The sequence below is a fragment of the Limanda limanda genome, chromosome 4 (assembly GCF_963576545.1).
Source record: "Limanda limanda chromosome 4, fLimLim1.1, whole genome shotgun sequence".
Taxonomy (NCBI): domain Eukaryota; kingdom Metazoa; phylum Chordata; class Actinopteri; order Pleuronectiformes; family Pleuronectidae; genus Limanda; species Limanda limanda.
The window spans coordinates 8,446,165-8,470,716 of NC_083639.1; the positions used below are offsets into that span (position 1 = coordinate 8,446,165).

A 24,552-nucleotide genomic window follows, 5' to 3' on the forward strand; every position below is an offset into this window, starting at 1 on the left:
ATCAATATCGTTTAAAATAATTTTTCAGTGTGTTTCATGGAGCGATACGCTCGCGTCAAGCGCAAAAAATAGACTCGACGCCGAAACGATGCTGCATGGCGCGAGGCAGCCTTGGCGCAGGGGGGGGGTTCAGCCTCCGGTGGGACCCGCACAGAGGTGGGAGAGGATGGGAGCCGGACATCCAGCTGCCCTGCCGCATCTTGCGGAGAGAGAGTTTAAACTGCTGCTGCTCCACTGACTATAACAACGCCGCAATCATACAATTAAAAAATGCAATACAAACCGGAAGTATTCCAAGTATTCAGAATACGTTACTCAGATTAGTTAATGTAATGGAATACGTTACAGATTACATTTTTGGGCATGTATTCTGTATTCTGTAACGGAATACGTTTTGAAAGTATCCTTCCCAACACTGTGAGTGTGTGACAGTTAGGGCAGCTTGGTAGACGTTTAGGGGGCTGTTGGGCCTTGGTGGTGCTGTAATAGTTGTGTTTATGTTTTCCTTAGGTTTCGCAAATCCTTGAACACAATGGTTTAATTAAACTATGACAAACAAAAGGGAGTTACACTGAGCATGTTGACAGATAATACATGTAATACCAAGTTGACAAGCTTGATGTCACTAAAGAGCCAAGTTAGACCGTACAGGCCGTTGAGCACTGTGCACTGCTACAGTCCACATGAAAGTGATGGCTAAACTTTTGATAAAAGATACAGTCAAAATTGAATTATTAAAAAAAGTGCAACTTTTCTGAGGCCCAAACTGCGGAAGGTAAGATACACACAAAAAAGAGAGAAAGACCAGAAACCGAACTGGTGTGTTACAGAGGGGCTCTGGGTCCAAATGTCATTTGAAGACCTTTACTATCTTTTTTTGTGATGCTTATCCTTGAGCAACTAGTTGGATTGAATTAGAACAAACCACAGGGTGTTGCCCTTGGTGTGGTTCCCTCTCCGGCGTGTAATACCGCCTAATACCAAGCATGGTGTCTGTAAGGGAGTCATGTTACAGGCTGTCGGTCCCAATGAAAACGAAGTCTGGACATTTGCATGAGTGTGACTCACGACGGTTTCAGTGCCCCGCGGACACAAGTCACGCCACGGTTTCCTTAGTGGTGAGTTGAGGGTATGACTTCCCTATGGTTCTCCGCTGTGAGAGGACACAGTCCGGCCCCATGTTGGAGGGGCGGTAGTCTGCAGATACCCCCCCACCCTCCTGTCGTCACAGCTTTATAAACACTCTGCTGGAGCTTGGACCGCCGACTTTCCCACGCGATACATGACAAACCCTGGCTGGACACACGACTCCCTCCTCTCACAAGATGGCCTCGGAGAATTTGGAAATGAACGGGGATGCTGATCGGAACGGGGAGGCGGAGGTAAGAGGACCGAGGCGCGTCTGGGTCTGTATCGTTTTTTAAACCGAGGCTGAGCCCAGGGTGGGTTCCCACATCGGAGCACCTCCAGGTGGTTTCTCAGGGAAATGTGGCCGCCTTTATGCTCCACTCCCACCCACCATCCATTCAGACTCCTCCAGGTTGCGTGCGAGCCAGCGCAACAAGACTCCATGAAGCCGAAGGGACCAGGTAGCGTCGGGATTACAGCTCCAATAATCCAGGCTCATTTCAACACGAGCCCACCCATTCACAAAGTGTTTGTGAGTTTGCTCCGTGAGAAAGGCTCAGTGTACACATACTGACAGGGAGAGAAAGGGGGGGGGGGGGGGGGGGGGGCATTGTGCCGGCGTGTGACCCACATCCGAGACACGCTGTGAAGACCGTGAGTCTAAACCGTGCCATGTTAACTTGGTCACACGCTAGAATACATGGATCCCCTCTCCTCAACAATACATGTTCTTGTCTTGCATTAGAAAAGTAGGCAGCAGAGGGTACCCCCCCACCCCCCAGAACAGACATCTTAAACAACGTAACCAAAACAATCGAAAATTCGTAATATCGAAGAACAATAGTAAACAATTGAAGATCACACAACATCAGGGTTAACTGAACTATAACATTCTAAAATACATGTTCAAAAGCTTTAATGCTTAACACGTTTTCTACTCGTAATAATAACTATTGATCAAGTTGATTTCAATTTCAATTTATCTAAAGCATCACTGGAAAGCAGCACAATAAGGGAAGTGCTCTCTATCATGAATCTCAGAATGGCAAGTGGTCGCTGTAATCTTGTGTCAATGGTTGTATGAAGGGTGATAAGTGTGAAATACACTTTTCTCAATGGAGTGTATAAACTACAAAGCTGCTGCAGGCTGTTCCATTTATTTGAATATATATATATATTTATATATATTTGTACAGCACAAATGTGACAAGTGTGATGTAATTATATCTGTTAAGGTTTTGATTGGAGCATTTATTTTGATCAGATTTTTTTTTACAGGTTTCTATGAGAAACAACATGCGGCGCCAACCTGCTGCTCACTGGTGTGATGTCAGTTTTAAGTGTTTATTTGTAGGGTCTCAGTGGACTTGAGAAAGACACTCATATTGAGCTGTAGATGGAAAGAAGAGGATTACAAAAAATGAAAATGAAGCTGTTGCTGTTCCTGAATTGAGAGAGAACAACAGGAACTGACCAAATCTCATCTGCTGGATGACCACAAGAGCACGACCTGTTTCCTCTGTGGCCTGGCAGATCTTCATACGTATAGAATGAGGAATGCGGTGTTGAACCTCAGTGTGTGATGTTTCCAATCTGGGCACAAGGGTGACATTGTTGGACTGCTTAACTCCACTGCACCCAGACGAAACACTGAACCCAGCACTAAGCTCATAATAGACAGAAACTAGGGGCTACTTCTGCACTGAAAAAAATTCCCTGCCTGATCTACTTAAAAAAATCAAGGCAACTTTTTGCATCAAAATATATGTTAGTTCAAGCAAGATTGGTCTTTGTATGAACTACTTCAGTTTTTCTACACAAGATCTAAAGTTTCCAAGTAAAGTCAGTTTAATTTTCCTAAGTAAAATCACCTAATCTTTCCAAGTAAAGTCCACTTAAATTAAGATGACTTTATTACAAAAGCTGAGTAGACCCTACTTGAAAACTCAAGTTATTCAACTAGAAAGATTAAGTTGACTTTACTTGCAAAATGTGCTTTATACTTAGAAAAAATGAAGTACTTCATACAATGACCAGTTTCTAGTAGATCAAACAATATTTTTCAGAGAAATATCATGGCAATGAAGTTACCTTTTTAAACCTTTTTTTAAAAAGCTGACATTTTGGTCATTAGATAATCAAAACTAACAGCGTTCAATATCTGCCCTTCAGATTTTTAGCTATTGTGTATAAGACAATATTTACATTTACATGCTCTCAGAATCACTTTTATCAGTGTGATCAATGTGGGTGTTGTGACCCTTCGCAATGGTGGAAAGTTTGAACCAAAATGAAGCTCTGCTTCCTGACCTCAGACCACAGTAGGCACAGCCTATGGCAGAGCCCTAAGCAGGGTAATTGTGTGACTCCCGCCAATTTGCAGAGTTAATACAACAATAAAATGTTTGTTGCATGGTTGTATGAAAGAAGATTAGTTGAGATATCGTAAATACATATTGTTAAGAAAAAAAAAATTAATCTCCTGTATTTTCGACAGATTCAGATTAAGTCAACAACTATATATTTTTTTGTAGAACTAAAAACATACATATTTATTGTTAATATCATAGATATAATTGTGTTACATTTACATGCTCTCAGAATCACTTTTATCAGTGTGTAGTGTTTAACTGAATTTTTTATCAATTTCTTTGTTGGTCAACCAAAAGGGAAGGAAACTCTTACCTCTTCCTGAATACATCAGCCAGTTCATCTGAGTGAAGGTGGAACATGAAATTCTGCGTATCGGTTGAATTGGGTATAATAGTGTAGTAACATCAGGGATTGAAAGAGCTTCATTATTGCGATAAGCATGTCCTGCAGATGCATCACGCACTTTTGAGCTTTGTTTTTGTAGTTTGTGTTTTCACTTCACTTTTCCACAGAATGTGGGTGGAGGGCAGTTCAGCCTCCTTGTGTGTAACTGAGTAAGACAGAACCTGGTCAGCTTGAAAAAAAGGTTGTGACAAATGTTTGTGAACTCTGATGGAACTCAGTGGCCCGTTTGAATTAAGCCACTTCAGATACTTTCACTTCCATTATCATCTGCCAGAGAAAAACTTTCCGTGATTGCATAGCTTTGGGTAATTTTTAACACTAAGTTCTGATCATATATACATATATATATATATATATATATGGGAGCAAATCAAACTGCAGCATGAATTTCTTGAGTAGGTGACATCATACTTTCCAGTCACTTATTTCCAGGAAATCCAACATGCTGACAGCAGTGAAGTACCACCCATTCATTTTCTCCACGGTTACGTTCCTAAGCACCATGTTTATCTATATTTCAGGACAGAATAACAGACTTTGAATGAAAGTTTAGTTTCCTCCCCACAGGCCACGTATTGTGTTAGAGGAGGGCTGTTGAGTTTTTGAATAAAAATAAATAATTTACGGACAATTTACAAAATCTTCAGCTCACATTTGATTATTTTAAATGTTAATGGAATCAGCCATAAAAGAATATTGGATATAAGTCTGAAATCTTCCTCTGACTTCCCTTAAAATGAACTATTAAACCCTCGGTAAGATAATATGCATTCTCCCTGTGTCATACTGATGTCAGGGCTTGTGTGCGTGTCCAGGTGCCGCTGCGAGGCCGACAGAGGAGGGACCAGGGACCCCTGAACATGAACCACTATGCCAATAAGAAGAGCGCGGCAGAGAGCATGCTGGACGTGGCTCTGCTCATGGCTAACGCCTCCCAGCTGAAGGCCGTGATGGAGCAAGGATCAGACTTCACCTTCTATGTGCCCCTGATTACGCTCATCAGCATCTCTCTCATCCTACAAATCTTAGTGGGCGTTATGCTCATCTTCATAGGTAAATATGTTTGCCCCTGCCTCATTTGATTTAATGCAAACTCCTACTCATGAGTTGAACAGGGAGTCGAGCCAAGTCAAGCTACATAACCACCATCACTGCCTGGCTAACTCCTTATCTTATCCTAACAGAAATGTTTATGTGAAATGGAGCTGAGTTGAGAGAACCACAGCAGGAAGACACGCCTGTTGACTCCCCTGGGCTGTCAGCTGTTTCCTATTTAATATATCTCTATAGTCACTATTGTAAAAAATATTAAGTCACAGGAAATTTCCACTTGGTAACCATGGCCGCTTGATTCAAATTCAAGTCACTTATGTTTAACCTACAGAGAGACTTCTGCGTCTGCACCCATCTATTTGAACACATCATGCTGGCTTGTGCTCCCTCTAGGCCACTGCATTCTTTCTAGAAATGAAGTTCAACATGGTCATCCATCCACACAAAGAAACCTCAGTTCTCGGTTGTGCTTCCCAGCATGAGTATTGTATTTTAATTTTATTATTCCATCAGATCTTCAGCTTTTGTAATCCACTTATTTCCCGTTAACATCGTAATGTGCTTAATATCAGGGTCACTTCCTGATTCCCTCGCATTTTGTTAGAAGCCGTTTTCAGACATGAACTGTACAACAATGCAGAACTCTTTTGATAGTTTAGGTGAGGTGTGGCGCAGGAGGCAGAGGGAGGACATGGCGTATGTGCTTTTGTTCACATCAACACCGGCGATGCTGTGCCCGAATCTTGTTGTGTTTCCAAGTTGACACATTCGTCGGTGTCTCCTATTCATACAACTCTCTTTCATCTTGAGATATTTGTAGTCTTGGTGTCTCTTCAGTTTTGCGCTCGCACTCAGATTTCCCGAGCTCCAGCTTCAGCTCCTGATATCTCTCCTCTCGGATTTCTCATCTGCTCTTGGATTTGTCAAATTCCCCCAACCAATAGAATACGTCGTTGCCTAGTGTTGACAAATGAAATCCCTCCACCCTCGGAGTGAAAGGAAGAAAGGATAGGGAGATGAAAAAAAACAAAACCTCATAGAAGCACAGACATCTTCTCTGACAAACAGGTTCCTTTCTCAGACCAGTGAAGCATGTAATATCCTAATGGAGGAAGCTAACCATTTACCTGAGGCCACTACTGTCACATTCTGTTAATTTATGATAGTCCGCAGCAATGATTTCTTTACTGTTAATGTGAAACTTGCTGCTGCTCCCTTGTGGGGAAAGGAGGTCACTCCCACTGTCTAATCCACTCTCGTGTTATTTCTCTTCCAACCAGTGAAGTGGAACCTGAACGATCAGAGCATGCACTACAAGCTGAATATCTTGGAGAACATGGCCACGGCCTTCGTCTTCATCATAGTTGTCGTCAACGTCTTCATCACTGCGTTCGGTGTCCAGCGGCCCAGCCCAAGTTAATCATACTTGACTCTCGATGCCTTCAGGTCAATTTAGTATGAATGGACCTCAGTATTATCAGTGCAAATGGACAGGATATTTATTCACCAAAATAAATGGCATGCAGGTGCATTCTGCAACTCTGTCTCCCGGGTTTGAAGAGATCAAACATACCACAAAGATCAAGTGACATTTGTACGTGTGTGTGTTTGTTTGTGTGTGTGTGTTGATGGAGTTCCCTTTGTCCCTAACCACTTCCACGGACATATATGTGCTTTTTATTTCAAGTGGTTATTCTTCCATTCATTACCTCATATGCCCAGGTGACTCATGCAAATAAACAATTGCCTTTACTTATGAACCAAACATATCAGGAGCAAAGATACTGTGTGTGAGTCACAACCACTGTGAATGCTTCCTGGACCAAAACAAATTTAGAGTTGTTCGGGAGGTTTAGAAATTGTTGTTAGGAGCCTTATCTATGTATTTTGTTTAGATTTGAAAAAAATGTAGTCAACAAAGCATAATCCAAATGAAATCCTGAACAGGGAGAGCGACAGGAGCCATCTTGGCTCTACCTCAGCTTGAGGCCTTACCCAACAGCTTTATAAAGAGAGCATATAGACTGGTTACATTTTTTATTTCTATGCAAAGTTTTGTGCGTAAAGTTTAAACCGATTTTCAAGTTAATGACTGAATATTTGTTGGTTTGTGTATATATTGTACCAAAGTACATTTTAAGTTTTATATTTTTTATCACTATTTCGAGAAGGACAAAAGGTGTTTCTTAGCTTTTGCTAAATTACCTTGTATCACAATATGTACTATTTCACATGAGCTTTATAAATAAAATGATACAAACAAAAGCGTTCTGTGTATTATTACCATGCATGTTTTTATTGTACAAAGACAAAAGTCGCAAATCATACAAATGATGGCACTTCCAAATTTAAGGCATTTTTCACACGACAAAACACACACTGGATGTGACAAACAACTCTCAGGCACTGCTCAATGAGGACACACATGTCAATATTACCTTTTATAATTCTTTTACCAAACAAGCTGCAAAAAAATTATTTAAAGTGTTTCTGATATTAAACTCCTGAAGATTAACCTGCGTCACATAGACGGAGGACGCGTTTAATGAAAGCACCAATGTAAAAGTTACGGTAACAAGAAAACCTTTTCACTCTTGAACGTTTCAATCAAATTGTTTACAAACAGCCTGAGAAATATCAACCAATGGTTATTTATCTACAATTAGGTGCTAATTCCTTTGCTTGCCCTTTGTGTTTTAAATAGGCTTATCACAAAGCTTAAAAAAGAAAAAGGCACAACAACAAAAAATATCCACACCAGAGGATGCAATATATAATCAAGATTTAAATGTGCTTTTTTTAAACCCTCTCACACAGAGTTATTGAATTAATGGAGATTGGTCAGAGGCCAAGCGGAAAAACACAAGTTTTCCTGTTGGACTGACTCAGCGGAAACAGACAGGGGAAATACTCAGGCTCGGTTTCCTGTTTCAAAAGGACGTGGGGCAGTTAATATGTAACGTAGTATGACAGCTGTTAAACATGTGGGTCTCGGTCAGAGGCGAATCAGTTAAAAAACTTGGTTAGAGATGCCACGAAGTAGGTGGCATTGCCTTAACCGTATATGTGTTGAAGACCACAAGGGCCTCTTCCATCCTTGTCAAGGGGAGTGCTAACCTTCTCTCCTTTCATACAACACAATACTAACATGGCGACACAGCGGTATATATAGAGGCGGGTCACACAACGTATCTCACTCATGGTGCATATTCTGGTTTTCTTTCATTCTTTCAACTACACCTCACTTACCTTTGTTCGGAAGCATTAATCGATATTTAAGCTTCATTTTTTACATTATTCGATAGTTTATTGAGATTTACTTTAGCTTGTTGCGCTACCCACAATGCACTGCGGTCACAGAGCGGGATATCATTGGTTGGCGCGACCACGTGACTGCACATGCTCAAAGGAATTCACGTGGAATCTGTATCCACCTCCTGTTCGATGTTGTTTCTGTCTATTCACACTTTTTTATGAATAGATATTAACGACGGGATGTCGACAAGCTCTTATTGAACCAACGCAAGCTAAAGTAGGTTTGGTGCAGTAAGTTCCTCATCTGACCACAAGATGGCGGCCACGCTGCAGGAAAATACTTTCAACAAAAGGTCTGGTCTCAGTCATAAGACCAAAATGCACTGAGGCTTATTTGTAGTGACAAAAAAGTCAAATGGTAATGTAGTTAAATGTCCCATAATTGCTAAGGATTAAACTAGTTTCATGACTTATTATTTCACCGATACAATCAATAATCTATTGTGAAATAATTAGCTTCAAACCACATTTGAAGCTTGAAGTGGTGATGAATCGATTAATCTCCTTGCATTTGTTCTGATAACTAAACAGACATAGACACGAGAGGAAAGAGGAGCAAAGTGACGACTGTAACACAACAATCTATACATTTGTGCGTAAAACAAACGAAAATAAAATAAAGTGTACTGGGCTTTGGTGAATGCGATTCATTAGAGCAGAACTGCTGAAGCACCTGGAGTGAAGGAGTCACCTCCTACATCAAGCGGGTTTTTTCTGTGTACCAAATAAGAACCTCCTGAGCATTTTTTTTCAAACCCAGTGCAGCCATCCCCAGGGCCCGACTGCCTCCCGACACTTTAGCTTCTATGGGAAAAAAACAACAAGTTTTTTAATAAGGTTTAAAATTTATAGCAAGGCGTGCAACTCCATTTTCAACAGAATACATCAACGTATTTGATCCAAACATACTGGCAATATCAGATAATTGAAAAGCAACTCACCACTGTAGTAATACAGTAAAGCCATTCCCACGGCAACACTGAAAGAGCCCAGAAAGAAGAGGGGACCTGGAAAGACATACAGTTTTTTTTATGTTTGACTATTGAAGGGGAACACTAAACCATCCACAGATTATATTCTTGTAAGAAATACATTTTTTAAATATTTATTTTACTTGCAGGTTTTACCTCTGTTGTTCATTTCATATCTCTGTTGGTAGACTCGTGGATGTGCAAATGGATCCAATGAATCTGGAGGCAGAACAGATTGATAATGAAGTAATGATACGTACCTCAAGTGAGATCACACATGATACTAACATGATGTGTTTAGGGCCTGACCTCTCAGTCGGAGCCGTGTGGGCAAGCTGTAGTACAACTCCTCCACATGCAGATGGAGGGCTCGGTAAAACTCCCTGCAGGCCTCCTCTCCTTTCCCCTGAAGGTCTGTCAGGAGCTCACCCAGCCTGACACTGGTGGGCACGTCCAAGTTTCGGAACTGGATCAAAATAACAGTGAATATTATCAGAGGCTGTTTTTGATCCAAACATGCTCAGGTGCACAATAGCTTGTACCAGGTCCTCTGGGGGAATTCAGAGCAAACATCTCCATTGGAATTTGATTTTAAACTTTTTATTTGATGCCTTTCCATTCTTTTAGTTAATGTATCTCACAGCTTCTGTTACCTTCTACCAGGAGGTTATGTTTTCACCTGCTTTATTTGATTGTTAGCAGGATTACAAAAATACTACTCAACCGATTTCTAAGGAATCTCATGGAGGGTTGAGACATGACCCCTAAACAGTGCAAGATGGGGAAGTTTTCAACATTTCTGTCGATCTCTCAGAGAATAATTCATTGGGGACTGATATTTATGAGTGAGGGCAATTCGGTGCAAACTAAATTCCAGATCATGTTATTTAATAGTGGTTTCATGAGGGGACTGCTGGGCCTTGGTGGAGGTTTGTGTTCTACTGAGAGTCTAGTTATTTTTGGAATTGATGCTGCAAAGACCTGTATGTATAATTAATTACTGATTGAACTGCAACATATATACAATTTAACTATTACATGCTGCTTGCAAGTTATTACTCCAGTAATAGTCATTGTAGTGTATATATATATTCTGAACAGTCTGTACATTATTTAATTTTTATTTCCATGTCCATTGCATGTTTACTTAGTTATTACTTTTAATGATTTCTATTTTTTTACTGCAAATATTCACCGATAGGAGTATCTGATCTTACATTGACGAATAGGGTACTTTTACTACAAATAAACAAAGGACATGTTGTCACAGTATCTGCAGTAGTGGAGGTCACATCTCCCACCGCAGTGTAACTTCAGGGTTCTCGTTGCCCTCGGGTGCTGGAGGACGGACTCACCCGGGTGGCCTCCTTGTCAGAGAGGATCTGGGGGTAGATCCTGTTGAGCTGCAGGATGAGCTTGTCCAGCCGCTCGGTGTCCAGCCTGAAGTCCGATCTGAGGAAGGAGCTGTCCTGCAGCAGCTGCTCATGGAAACTGTCTGTACACAGGCACCAGGGGGGATCACACAAACAGCAAATAACAGGAGTCCTATATATAAATACAGACATCACAACGTGGACGTGGACTGGGGCTGTTTCGGCCGAACCCTTCATGATCGCTGAACTCGTTATTGACAGTAAACTGGAGGAGATTCCTCCTGCGGACAAACGCACAGTTTAGGAAACTTGTCCCAAAGCTCAACAGGACTTGTAATGAGAACGCGGCGAACATTCACCCACACTGACTGCAGCTGGGTGGAGGAACTAAAAGTGAACCAAGAGTCTGAATACGAGATCTTACACGAGCAGCTTTCTTCTCAAAGACGTTTAAATAAAGAGACGAACCAACCTCCCATTGTAGAGTCCCTTCTGTCCTTTGTTTGGACACGCCCTCTGACGTCACCGCGCTGCCGGGTACGTCAACAGCTTCAGGAAAAAAAAAACTTTCACCGGAAACATGATTTCACACTCACACGAGGCGATCACTTATAATTATGTTTCATTTAGTTATTGTTGGTCCTCTCAGCCAAGTTTTATACAGATATATTAAGATTTATCAACTCATAGTAAAGAATGTATCTATATGTTAATTGAATTACAGTTTTATTCTATTTTATTGGGCAGATATACAATTTTCACATTCATTTCCCCCAATGAAATATCTTCTAATGATCTTTGAATGTGGACCTGTAGGAAAACAATGTTGTCACTTATTATTAGGGCCCGAGCACTGACAGGCACTGACAGACAGTGAGGCCCCATTGAAATTGTAAGGATTATTATTATTCAGGCAAATGAATTTGCTTTTTGAGGCCTTAACATGCTCAAATTCTTACCAAAATTTGCAGAAAATTTGAAAGTGGTGAAAATGTATGTATTCTGAGGAATTTTCATTTTAATTTTTTGGTAATATATTTTCACTATATGTGAAATGACACATTGTATTTTGCCACTGAATATATGAAAAAAGGTTTAATGCCTAAACAATGATATTCCACTATGTAATTTGTATTGTCCGCATTCGAAATAACTCACTTTGTTTCGCCACTGAATATATGCAAGTTTAAGAAAAAAAGATCTAATATAAATAAATCATTTTTAATAATCATAATATACCGTCTAGAACGGCTCTTTTTTTAATGAAGATGTATTCTCTGAGAAATCGATTAGATTGTTGAAAAAAGCACAATGATGTAGAAAGTATAAAAAAACTAAATTGTACCAATATTAAATGGGTTCTTCGTTGACAATATCAAATCCTTCCATCAAGTATCAAGGTAGTTTTTCCCTTATCCTGCTAACGAGCTAAAAAAGCTGATGAAACATAACTTTCATAGTGGAGGAAAATATAGTCAACATGAACTCACTATGGATAAGTAAACTATCATCAGTTTGTGTGTGTTACATGTGTATATATTTGAAGTTGTTATTGGTACAGATAAAGAATAGAGCTTTATTGTGAAAATAACTATTGACTAGTTAGCACCTAAGTTCTGTTTAACTGAAAATGAACAGAGACGTCAGAGTTTTGAAAGTCATATTTATTTCTTCACCAGTCGGAACTGGAGGCAGACAGCAGTCATGAATTTTGCGAGTGTTTATCCACAGTTTTAGTCTTGAAACTCTGACCAGCAACGTCCACTCAAACTCCCTTATGAAGCAAAAAGGATGATGACAACCTGTAGTCTGTGTAGAGTCAAATAAATACAATTGCAGTTATATTAAAACATAAAAATCAATAAGGACAAGAATGTGAGCAATGTGTAAAATATATATATATATTGTTTGCAATGCAAATTGCTCTTGTACAATATGGCACCGCGGGCGTATTTGTTTGGAGACAATGGATTATTTTTAAATGGTTTACAATAATTGTATTAAAACAATTACATTAGAGACTCTCCTTCATGAATACGATTATGAATACTATCAACATCTGATCTTAACTTAGAAATCTTTAAATAAGCTTTGCATTAATACTCTTCCTCAGTTCTAACAAGCATTCTTGAAAAAAGTAACAGCGCTTCCATGTTTACAGAGGCGAATCAGTTATACAAAATTAAGTTCAGACCCTGAATTTGAAGCTCCACATCTGCAGGATCATATAGAAAACAATGTATGGTTATTACACATCTTCCCAATTTCTTTGGGTTGCCAGAAAGGCACCCAGGATTCTAAGGCCAAAAGGAAAGACACTAAGGCAGAAAAACTCATTTGCCTTCAAATGCTCTGTAAAAAAAAGGCTGATTAAAAAAAGAAAAGTACCACATATTCACTGGTTTTATTGTTATGAAACTAATATAGATAAAAAAATATTCTGATTCGCTTGAAATGTTATCAGGAACCAGGCAGATAAAAACGTGCACATACAGTAAAACATTGTATAATACTTTAAAACAATTAGTAGGACTTTAGAAAGAAAGAGGAATCGCGTAAGAGCAAGTAAAAAAAAAGTGCTCAGTCAGGGAAACACAGGTTAAAAGGATCAGCTAAACACCCATGTGGATTTTTCCTCAGGTCCAGTCACTATAGTGGTGCATATTGTTTGAAGACAGTAACTGCAGTGGGCGGCGGACGTGATGTGTCACACTGTGAGCAGTCACAATGTTGGACAATGTTTTGTTTTGGCACTCAAAAACAAAGAACTTGGCAAATACTGTTGGATAGGTTGCATTTTTAGCACTGACATGATTTGGATCATGACTAGAGAGAGTGAAGAACCCTGCAGCACAGACTCTCACAGACGGACATCCTTATGGTCACTTGGCTTGATAGATTTACTGCAAATGGAAAAGTAGAAGAGAAGAAAAAATCACTTGAGAGTAATGGTTGATTAAGTCAATTTTCAATTTCCAGAGCATTGGTAAGATGAGTTAAAGTTATTTAGATAAAGTTAGTGGGCAGGAAAGATGATTGTGTCAAGGACGGAGATGTGTCATGCATGCATTTGTCAATCAGAAACAACTCATGAGATCAAATGGAAATTAAAACTTGTGATTTCTAAGGCATGTTGGGGACACGTGTGTGTGTTTGTACCAATATAATGGCCGGTGTATAAATATTGAAAATGATTCCTTACATGTCATTATCAAACCCATATGACAAATAAATGCAATTGAGGATTGATTTTTTTATCCATAGTTTAATCATAAACCTTATATTAAATAACCAATAATAAATAATAAATAAAAAGACAGCAAAAATACATCTAAATAAATAAAGCACTTCGATTAAGAAAATAAAAATCTTTAATGTAAAATGTAAACAGAAATGTACATCTTTGCATGTCTGTGCATATTCACAAACATAAAGGCCAATGTCGATATGTCAGTGAAAGGATTGTATTGGCAGATTTTTATGGTGCTCTAGTAGCATTAGTAATGTGTCCTATAGAGGTTTAATGGCTCCAGGAGGGTTTGCAATGAAAGAGTATGAGTGTGTATGCCAAGGCTGAGAGAAATGCAAATCTAGGATAAACAATGCAGATTTGTTCAAATGCAAAACAGGCAGAGGAAACCCAGGTGCTGCGTTATTCCTCTGACTTACATGTAGGCTGGAAGACGCTCCCTTGAGCTTCAATTTGCTCTTGCTTCCCACAGCTGTGGCACTCTTACGGCGTGCCTGCTCGTGGTCAAACTCCAGGTCCTCCAGGCGCTGAGTTAAGGCCAGTTTCTGCTGGATGGCCATTCGTAACAGAGAATTCAGGGTCTTCTTCTCATCCTCCGCAGCAACCAGCTGCCGTTGCATGTCATCCAGCTGGATCACGTACTCGTCGCACCTGAGAGAGAGGGAAAAGAAAGAGAATAGAGAGTGAGAGAGGAAAAGGAAGAAATAGGAGATATGCATTATTTCCAGCAGGTGGAGCAGTTTTTCTCAGTGTGCTGCTGTGTCACATGTTTTCTCCATCCCCCAGACAGCATTTTCCAGATGGGAGAAAGAGGTCTGGCTAGCTGACTCACAGAAGTATTACATCAGCCTGTTCCCACAATGCATTGTGTCTTTCTCAGACAGACGGACACTATCAGAAAGAAGTTATGCAGGAAAGTTGTGAATTATTCTTTAAAATAACTAGGAAAAGATGCTGAAAGAGGTAGTATTAGTAGATAGATCAGTGTTATTGGTAGTTTTGTAATGTTTCCTGTATCAGAGAAAATAGTGCAAGTATTATAGGTTGTGCGCTTTCAAAAAAAAGACAAAAAAACATATGTACATTTTTAAGTCCCCAGATGCAACTGCAGAACCTTGGGGTGCTGTTTCTTTTTAAACCTAGCCAAACATTATTGTCTCCATCGTTCCAGTTTTTAAATCCTTAAAACATGACAGTTACCAGGATATCTGGGTATTTTTAAAGTTCAAATTCAATGATTTTTTTTAGAGCTCTTTGAGACCCTAAAAAATAAATAAAAAATATAAATAAATGATACCATACTGCAGCGAAGAACACTGAAGTATGGTAGTGGGCACGGCAAGCTTTGCGTGCGTGGACATAGTCACTGTATTAGCTAAACTATCAGTAGAAGCCGTGAATGACTCTATAGGCATCATGCTTTTTCAAGAGCCAGCACAGGTGCAAATCCAGTATTTTGCAGTTCACCTTCCCAAGTTTTACGTTTTTGGCTCTCGCCTCATAGGAATCACTGGATTGTTTCCATTAATCACTGCATTTGTCATCGTCCAACAACTTCTCATTAAATGTAGAGTTACCCAAGTCTGCTCCACAGACATTAGGCAACCTGACTAGTCATGCTCTTGTTTCAAAGCAGAAGAAAGGAGAACTACTGCCACCCACTACGCAGAGTTGGTACTTTAAGTCAGCCTACACACAAATACGTTGAATAAGTTATGTGGGATGTGAACTAAATCATAAATGAGCAAGATATAGGCACGCTCATTCACTCTGCCCCAGATAAAATGGAAAGCCTCCCCTCAGTTCCATGTATATTTTAAAGACATTTTTAGACCTTTAAAATCCAAAAGTAAATTTAAGACGTTTTAAGACTTAAAGGCTTTAAGACTCTGCGGGGACCCTGGTTCCCCTTTTCTTTTTCAAGAATTGAATGTAAATAAGTGATTGTGTTCAGTCCTACCTTGTAGCAAACATGGCTCGCAGAGAGGAGAATGTCGCAGCATCCTCTTTCAGACCCTTGAGTTCGTTGCGCAGCTTCATCATGGTGTCAGTCACCATGATCTTCTCACTGTCGTACTTACTCTTCAGATTGGCCAGAGCAACCTCGGCCGTCTAAAAAGAATAGCATGTGACATAATTACTCACACATTTTCATGAAGTCTAAACTCAGCGGCTATTTTTAACTAAGACCAATGATCCCCTTTGTCTTGTATGTGTGAGTTTGATAAACAATGAACATCCTTCCTCTGAGAAAACAAACACAGCGTGGTCTCCTTACATGTTTGTTGGCCTTCAGCACGGCTCGGAGCGTGGCTATCTGTTCCCTTTTGGTGCTGAGCAGGGACTTCAGCTTGAGGATCTCTCCGATGCAAGCCTCTTTGTCTTTGTCCCCCACTGTGCTCAACTCCAGATTGGCGAGTCTCTGGCGCGACAGCTCAGTGGTGCGGTCCACTGCCTGCTGCAAGTGGAGGATCTGGTCGCTGATGATGGCTACAAGGTTGTAGATGTTCATGGGTTCCGGGCGCTGCTCTGGGGCTGCGGTGCTGCTTGAGTCGGTCTTTCCAAACTCCGTCTCGGTGATAAGCCCCTTGCTGATGAGTACGAAAGTCTGGTTTTCTTTCCCTTCATTCCCTCGTCTCACCATGACCTTGCCTTCCTTGTAGTAGTCAAGCATGACACGGTTAGGGGTCTCGTTGTTGCACATACACACGTGGTTGTAGAGATTGGCCAGCTCCTCACTAAAGGCTATTAGCTCATCCTGGGCCACATTAAGGCCGCCTTGTGATTCTCCTGCAGACTTGCTGACCAAATTAAGCTCCTTCTCCAGACGAGTCACCTCTGCTTTATCTACTTGACTGATCTTCTCAAGGGACGCTAAACTTGACCTCAAGTCATGGACGTCACTCTCCAACTGCGTTCGCTCGTCTTCATACTGAGTACGACACTCCTCGTATTCTGCTCTAAGCGTTTTCAGTTCCTGCCTCAGCTCCCCAGCTTCAGACACAGCCACAGTGTATTTACACTGCAGGATCTCCGGCCCGTTGATGTCCAGCTCGTAGTAGTCTCCGTCGTCGTGGCTGTCCCGGTCTTTTTCACTGTCGAGGGCAGTATGGCGCTCCTTACTGGCCTGAAGCTTCCTCATGGCGGTGAGGTTCTCTGAGAGTTTGTTGACAGTTTCCTTTTGCTCGGACACAGTCCCATAGGCCCGTTCCAGCTGCTTCTGGTTCTCCTGCAGAGAATTTATCAAGGCCATTTTCTCCCGCTCCACCTGTTATTGAAAGATCTTTAAAGATTAGTTGGCCAAATTTACAGCACTGAATAAAATCATAAAAAAAAGAAAAGATTCAGCAATAGCTTTTTGTTTACGTAGAACACAAACGGTATCTTTCTCACCATAGTTTCTGTCTTCAAATTCAACTAAATATTACCTTAAAATTAGCGAATTTGGGCAGTTCAAGCAGGTTTAACTGTTTCTACTGTAAACGAGAGTAAACCTGTGCAGCAATATCTTGAATCAGCAAATCACTTTTTTGCCGTTTTGAATTTGGCTAAATCAATGAATAACTAATATAAATGAAGGGACAGCAAAAGCATTTTTCTGAACCTCATGTATTCTATTAAGACTCATACAACAGTGAGTAAACAAGAAGCATTGGGTCTTTAATTAATTTTCCTGGACCACAAATGGATGACTGGTTCACTGGGGGCAGGATGAAACATTACATTATATAATGATTTTATTATATGCAACCCAATGATGTTGTTTCATCACTATGAAAGACTGCTTGGTTAAGTTGCATCCCTGCAGAAGTGTCTGTATGGACAGTGTGAGTAAGGCAAGATGAATTTACAACTCAACTATATTTTTCCGCATGCACATACTGTTGTATGATGTTCAGTACCTAACATTTATCCTCAAAATCCATTGTTTTCAGCTCATTCTAGTTGAAACCACACATGCATGCAACACACTGCATTCAGGAAGCGTTGGCTGATGGTAAAAGTGGATTTAGTGAACTTCATACCTGACTGAGCTGCTGTTTCAGTTTCTGAATCTCAGAGATGTTGAGCTCACTGAGCAGGTCGTCCACCAGGCTGGGAGCCGGCTTGAAGGGCTCTCCTCTCCTGTTCACAGCGGCTCTGTTGTCTTCGTCGCCCTTCATTAAGCCATTCTCAAAGCCTCTGATCAGATCATCGTTGTCGGGCTCGCTGATGGTGGAGGGATCGTCGTGGAGTTTCAGGTTGTCGTAAGAGATATTAAAAGAGCCGTTGTATACAGAGCCACCGATGGTCATCGCGTGGGAGAGCTGCTTGCGCAGGGAGGCCTTCTGCTCGCGTTCAGTTTTGATCGTCTCTAAGGCTTCTGTTAGCTGCCGCTCTGCAATTTCTCTAAGACGCATGGCTTCCTCCATCTGGCTGTGCAGATTCTGGGAGTCCTCCTCCAGACGCCGGAGCTCATGCTTTAGACCTTCGAATTCCACCTATAGAGATGGTCACAAATACAAAGACATCTGTTGATAACTACTTAACTGTGTCCACAGTAGCTTTTCTAGTAGGTCAAATAAATACTAAACATGTTTTGTCACTTTCTTACATGACTGAAGAGCAAGACCACGGGTAGTTTGAGGCATACAAAGTTCTTAATCAGAAGTAACATAGCTCGATTACCAGCTAGTTGAAGATGAGTAACAAAGTGAGTATTGTGTTTATGTTATTGGACTCACCTGGTTCTGTCTAAGCACAGATACTTGTTTCTGAAGAGAGATGTTCTCCTCTTCCAGCTCGCTGTAGTCCTGCAGCAGACGAGCCTCTCGCACCTTGTACTCTCTGATGTCATCACGTTGCTGACCGCGCTGTAGCTCTACCAGCTCTGAACTCTGCAGGCAGGAAGAGATAGATAATGTCAGGTTAGGGCAGGACGCATTAGTGTGAACTTTTAATTAAATTGGATGCTCACTCTCTGCATTCTTGCGACAGGGGTAATTGAGAGTGAAATGAAGATTAGCATGTTTCACATACCACAGGGGCAAGACCTTGGCAGGGAATGTAATGACCGACGGAGGACATGGTCCAATTACAAATGTATTCTATAGAGAGCCGTGGCGGAGGACATCCTTTGTATCACTCGCAGTCGACCATTACATCATCTTTCCTGCTGGCCTCTAACTTGCTAACAGTTGCACCCCCCTCCCCCATTACCAACTCTCTCACAAGTCCCTAGAACAACTACCGGTGAAATCCCAGTGGACTTCACAACCTCAACTTTGAGAACTTTTTTATTAAAACTGATTAAAAGCTAAATATTATTTTTACAGTTTTAAAACACATTAGGATGATGAAGATCTCAGTTTAACAGCAGACCACAACTACTCATGTTATCATATAAAATAAACATGAATGCACATTTTAGCAAAACATATATAAAAGGATAAAAAAAAAAAAAAAATCAAAAAAACATAATGACGGGGTCTGAAAACAAAACAAAAACAAGAATGTATATTTGACAATGTAAAGAATATTCATGTCCTCCTTCTCTATCTTAATATGAATGTGTTTGGTTTTACCTCTTTCATCTCCAGGACAATGGAGGACAGACGATCGTTTTCAGCTTGTGTACTGGTCAGGGAGGCTTTGGCCTGTCGGAGTTCATTCTGCAGCTCCAGGACTTTCTGCTGGTAGACAGCCTCTTTACTGGCAGACTCCAGAATCAGAGTCTCTTCCCTGCTTTCGCCATCTGCTGCCACCTTCCTTTGGATCGAGTAAGCTTGTCCAAAGGCCTGGAGGACAGATGGACAGAATGGACATCAGAACACACTCATTTGTTCAAAGATTATAAAGACAAACTACAATTCTCATAGGACCAAATAAACCCATTGCCCACAGACAGTTGATGATCAAAAATACCAGGAGTGTCGCTCCCCGGTTTATTTTCACTGGCATTGCTTGTGTCACAGTCCACCATGTGTTCACATGAACTGTGTCACCCTCCTGTGACATTTTGCTGCTTCATGAGATTAATATTAAATACCAACAGAGCGTGGAAAGAAATTATTGCAGCCACAGCTTGCACATGAACTGCATTTATGTGAATTTATCGTGCTCATGTGACAAGTTGGAGCAAACAGAACTCTACTGCCTTACAATCCAAATTCAGGGAGGAAAAACACCTTTTCTTGTTCACTCTGAACTAAAAAAAACGTGTTTTAATATACAATTAAAAGATGGAAACCTCTATCACCTCATTTGTGTATCGGTGTTTCGTCACTGACTGACCTTTTCAGGATGAATAAACAATTACAAATCACTGACGCATCCGAGGTAGAACAAACCAAACCTAACTTTCATAGACCATCTGTATTAACCTATAGCCTTTACCTTAACTCAGTTAGATGTGTGGATGTTTTTTGAAATGGGGCAAAGCCTGGGAGAGAGCACTCCCTGACACATGAACAAAACAAAAACCCTTATGGACACTCAACAATAACACTGCGGTCATGTCAATCAAGCAAAAATAAAATTGTATGTGGAGCACTTTCTTTAACATTACGAGTCGAGAGGCTGTTTAAACATAATTGTTGATTTCTCAGAGAATAACTCATGGCACGTTTCTCTGGCATCCGTCTGTCTTGTAAGACAATGGTTTTGCCTCTTTATTCTCAGGTCTGACTTTATATAGAAGAGAGGTGGTCTTATTGCAACAGGCCCTAAAAAAGGACTCACCAGTCACCACTCATGAATGCACTAATAGCTAGATAGCAAGCAAAGTATTAAGTATTAAGAGACAGAACAGGTAACCACAATAACAGGTTAATAGGATGAACAAGTTAGTGTCAGACTCCTACAAGCATCTGACTTAAAGGCTTAGGTATCCAACAACTTCTGTCCCTGAGCCAAACGGCTGATGTAATGGTCATTGTCCAACAAAGTTCTGAAAGCTTCAACCAAGCTGCAGCTCTCCTTCCAACAACCTCACATTTTCTTCCTCAACAGACTCAGTCAAACAAAGTAACAGATCAGTCAGAAAGTGGGCAGTGATGTGAGTTAGTGGAGACTAAACACACAGTGCACTCATCATATCTGCCTCTGTCACGTTTTCTACTGGAGAGAGAAGCAACAGGCACAATCTTGACAGCAAGAGACCAAATAAAGCAGTGAGTCACTTTGTGAATGGACTGTGATTTGCGCCATGAGTAACACGACGTGAAGGAACAAAAAAAAAATCCCCATCACTATATAAAGTATAAGTCATTCAAACATCTAACTTGGTGAGGACACAAGTTAGTTCCTCCAGGGTCTCTAAAGGTTTCAACAGGTTAAATGTACGTTTTTAAGACCACAATGAATGAAATTTAACAATGTATGACAGATATGAAGGAATATCTGAGTCCAAGAAGTATTTACACAGCCCGTCAATTCAAGACAAGGTGAAGTAGAGAATTAAACTTGAGACGAGGAGTTATCGCACAAACTACAGGCAGAACCAGTAAGTAAGTCTTTCCCACAGCCAAGCTGAGTGTTCTTAGATCATTTACCAGTTCTGATCAGATACTAGTTCCATGTTGGTACAGATTTAAAAGTAATACCCACACCAACAAAACAAAATCCAACGACCATATACGAAACAAAACAAGAGGACAAAATACACCGGTAGTCTTATCAAAGCTTGATGATCTTTGTATTGTTGAGAAATAACTACAACACATGGAGAATAACTATGCATGCCGCCAGAACAACATTTTAGGACATTTTATAGTCCAAACGATGAATAAGGAAATGAAACAGTAGATTCATTTATAATTCAATTATTGTTAATTGCAGTAATACTTCAATTGGACTGGTAGAGATGAGTAGTAGTAACACTTATCTGAGCATCTCCGGTTTCTTCTCTAAAGCAGTTATCTGTTCACAAATGAATGTATTTTAAACATTACATGATGATATATCAGTATCTATATGTAAACAGCAAAGATGATGAGCTGAGTGACTGTTAAAAAAAAACATTACACTAAACTATTAAGAGTGATTGATGGAAACATACAGTCCATAACAAGTGGCGACCACAGCTGCTGAGTGTGGAAGTGTCTTAGGATGCAGTTCCTCTAAATGTTGGTGAACTGGCTGTAAGAAGACTGACTAAACCGGAAGAGTGGGAAAAACCCAACTACTTCTTTAAAAATATATACAGTCACAATTTCCCAAAGGTAGGATGTCAGTGCCTATGTCGTTTCTTCTCATGTCTGTCGCTGTAGGACCATTTAAAATCGTTTTCCTATGTATGGAATTGTATGTCGACGACACCACTGACTCATGTGTCAGCCAATCAGATGTGCTGGTTGCTGCTTTTCCTTATCTCACATCAGATTTGTCTCAAATAACTGTCAGGGACAAATGCAAATGATACCTCCAGACTTCAGAAATAACGGGTGCTGTCACAGACTGCCATGTGCATAATGGAGCCACCTCTGCCAAGGAGGTTATGTTTTCACCCCTGACTGCCTGACTGTTTGTTGGTTGTAACAAATGGGGCTTGGTCGAGGTCTGTGCACTACTAGTTTGTTTAATTAAGACTTTAGTTACCTTACGAATGTTGTAGACTTGATGGATATGAAAAGTAGGGCTGCACGGATCAGATACTGACTGGATTGGATATTGGTCTCATACAGACTAGGATACAGTGGCTGGATTGGGAATCAGTAACAATAGGGATGATCTATTCAATTAATATCGGTATATACAATCAGGAGAAATTCGTGGAAACCTGAGAAATCATGGGTACATATGGATATATAATTTGTGTAATTTAGATAGCATAACTCATTCCTACGTCATATGGGCAATCTAACTTAAATGAAAATGTTTTAATAATATCAAAGACTGAATTGCATTTAAAAGTCTGAAGCACATTTCGGTTGCACGTTCAGATTCTTTAAGACCCATAAAGCAGCAGCAGCTTGGCCACACACACACACACACACCCACATGTGAAGTGAACACAAGCTGCTGCAGATGTCTCATTTGAAGGCCTCAGTCAGACTCACATACCGAGAGCAAGTGTGGGCAAGTGACCAAAACAGTAAAGACATGTCTAGTTTTTTTTTTATCCCCTCGTGTGTTGGAATCATTAAGATGACCTACACATTTGGTCACCATGTGTTTATCAGTAATCCCCTCGTGGTTCATGTATTTAACTTTTCAGGAGAGTTTTAGAAAGTTGGTTGTTGGAGGCAAAGAGACTGAAGGTATACATTTGACTTATGGTGGTTGTGATCCCACTGAGCTTTATAAACACAACCCTGATCGCTGCTGGAGCTTAACTTCCACGCTGCAGACAGATGACTCGATCTGTCAGTGATCACATGCTGAGAGAATTAACACTGCGGCCACGGACACGTCCAGGTGTCCGGTTGCGGGGCTGTGACCTCGGCTTACCTCCTTCAGCTGGTCCCGCTCCTGCCGGACCGTCTCATGCTCCGTCTCCAGCTCGTCGAACCTCTGCTTCAGCTGCTGCTTCTCCTCCAGCACCGCCAGCCCGTACTCCGCCGCCTGGATCTTCTCGCGGGTCGTCTCCCGGAGATCCCGGGTGGTGTCGCGGAGCTCCCGGGTGAGACGGTCCGCCTCGGCCCGCAGCCACTGCGGCCCGGCCTCAGTCACCAGCACCCCTTCGGGATACTCCCGTTCCTCCATGGTCGTCGCCGGCTCGCCGCGGTACTGTAACGGGAGCCAGCCCAGCCCTGCCCTGGCTGGAGCAGGAGCCGCGGGGGGAAAAACCACCGAGGCCACAAATCACTGCCTCCTTTGTTGGCCCCGCATTGTTGGGACTTAAATGGCGCCTGGTTCCCTCTGGGTTCTCCCGCCGCGGCCTTCGACAGAGCTCAGCCCCGGGGAGACTTTAGTCATCCTCCGGGAGTTAGTTCAGCCTCCGTGAAGCTGACACCGGAGGAAACTTCAGCTGAGATCATCGACTGGAAAAAACACCGTCCACACACACTGCATTCGAATCTGGGCTTTCGGAGAGGGAAGTGTAGTTTCCGGTGAGATGCCGGTACATCGAGGATAACGTACTCCAGCGAAAAATTGACGGCAAGTACCAGGATGCAGTGCGCGGGCTTGGAAGAGGAGCCTGTATTTTTGTGAAGACATCAACACTGCCATCTACTGCTTTTACAGGGAAACTACAACCATACCCATGGAACTATAATGCAAAGTAAACCTAACTAATATATAATATAATATAATATAATATAATATAATATAATATAATATAATATAATATAATATAATATAATATAATATAATATAATATAACATAATATAATATAGTATAATATAATATTATATAATATTATATAATATAGTATAATAATTTGTCAGACTATTACACACTAGACAGATATAATATTTTTGTTTGTAGGAACCAATTGTTTTTGGCTCGAAACAACAACAATAAACAATTATTATCAATATTATTATCATTATTATCATTATTATTGACACACCAACTTTATTTAACTAAATATTTCTTACATTTAATATATTTGGTATCATGGGTATTATTAAATATCCAGGACAAATTTGATGCCTCTTTCTGACAAAAATCCCCAAACTCAAATATATTTAATTTAAAATGATATAAAATGGAATAAAGCAGACATTTGACTTAATTTGACCAACTGACACAGATTAT

General features: G+C 40.8%; 3 protein-coding genes and 1 non-coding gene across 4 annotated transcripts; 1 reads left to right on the forward strand and 3 right to left on the reverse strand.

Moving 5' to 3' along the window:
- Positions 1–1,257: 1,257 nt before the first annotated feature.
- On the forward strand, positions 1,258–7,190 carry ninj1 (ninjurin 1). Its single transcript, XM_061070226.1, has 3 exons — positions 1,258–1,382; positions 4,722–4,959; positions 6,240–7,190. The coding sequence occupies exons 1-3, from the start codon at positions 1,326–1,328 to the stop codon at positions 6,377–6,379; spliced, it is 435 nt and encodes a 144-aa protein (XP_060926209.1). The 5' UTR covers positions 1,258–1,325; the 3' UTR covers positions 6,380–7,190.
- A 780-nt stretch (positions 7,191–7,970) lies between these two features.
- Positions 7,971–8,098, reverse strand: LOC133000738 (U6atac minor spliceosomal RNA). The gene has a single exon (XR_009678221.1). It is a non-coding gene; the product is annotated as a U6atac minor spliceosomal RNA (small nuclear RNA).
- On the reverse strand, positions 7,974–11,117 carry card19 (caspase recruitment domain family, member 19). The gene is made up of 6 exons (XM_061069771.1): positions 11,091–11,117; positions 10,601–10,740; positions 9,555–9,711; positions 9,402–9,464; positions 9,216–9,281; positions 7,974–9,078 (listed from the first exon to the last, which is right to left on the reverse strand). The coding sequence occupies exons 1-6, from the start codon at positions 11,095–11,097 to the stop codon at positions 8,969–8,971; spliced, it is 543 nt and encodes a 180-aa protein (XP_060925754.1). The 5' UTR covers positions 11,098–11,117; the 3' UTR covers positions 7,974–8,968.
- A 1,147-nt stretch (positions 11,118–12,264) lies between these two features.
- On the reverse strand, positions 12,265–23,864 carry LOC133000560 (protein bicaudal D homolog 2-like). The gene is made up of 8 exons (XM_061070508.1): positions 23,298–23,864; positions 19,433–19,645; positions 18,593–18,745; positions 17,894–18,349; positions 16,147–17,136; positions 15,829–15,980; positions 14,288–14,519; positions 12,265–13,521 (listed from the first exon to the last, which is right to left on the reverse strand). Exons 1-8 carry the CDS (start codon positions 23,550–23,552, stop codon positions 13,519–13,521), a joined length of 2,454 nt encoding a protein of 817 aa, XP_060926491.1. The 5' UTR covers positions 23,553–23,864; the 3' UTR covers positions 12,265–13,518.
- Between the last annotated feature and the right edge of the window lie 688 nt (positions 23,865–24,552).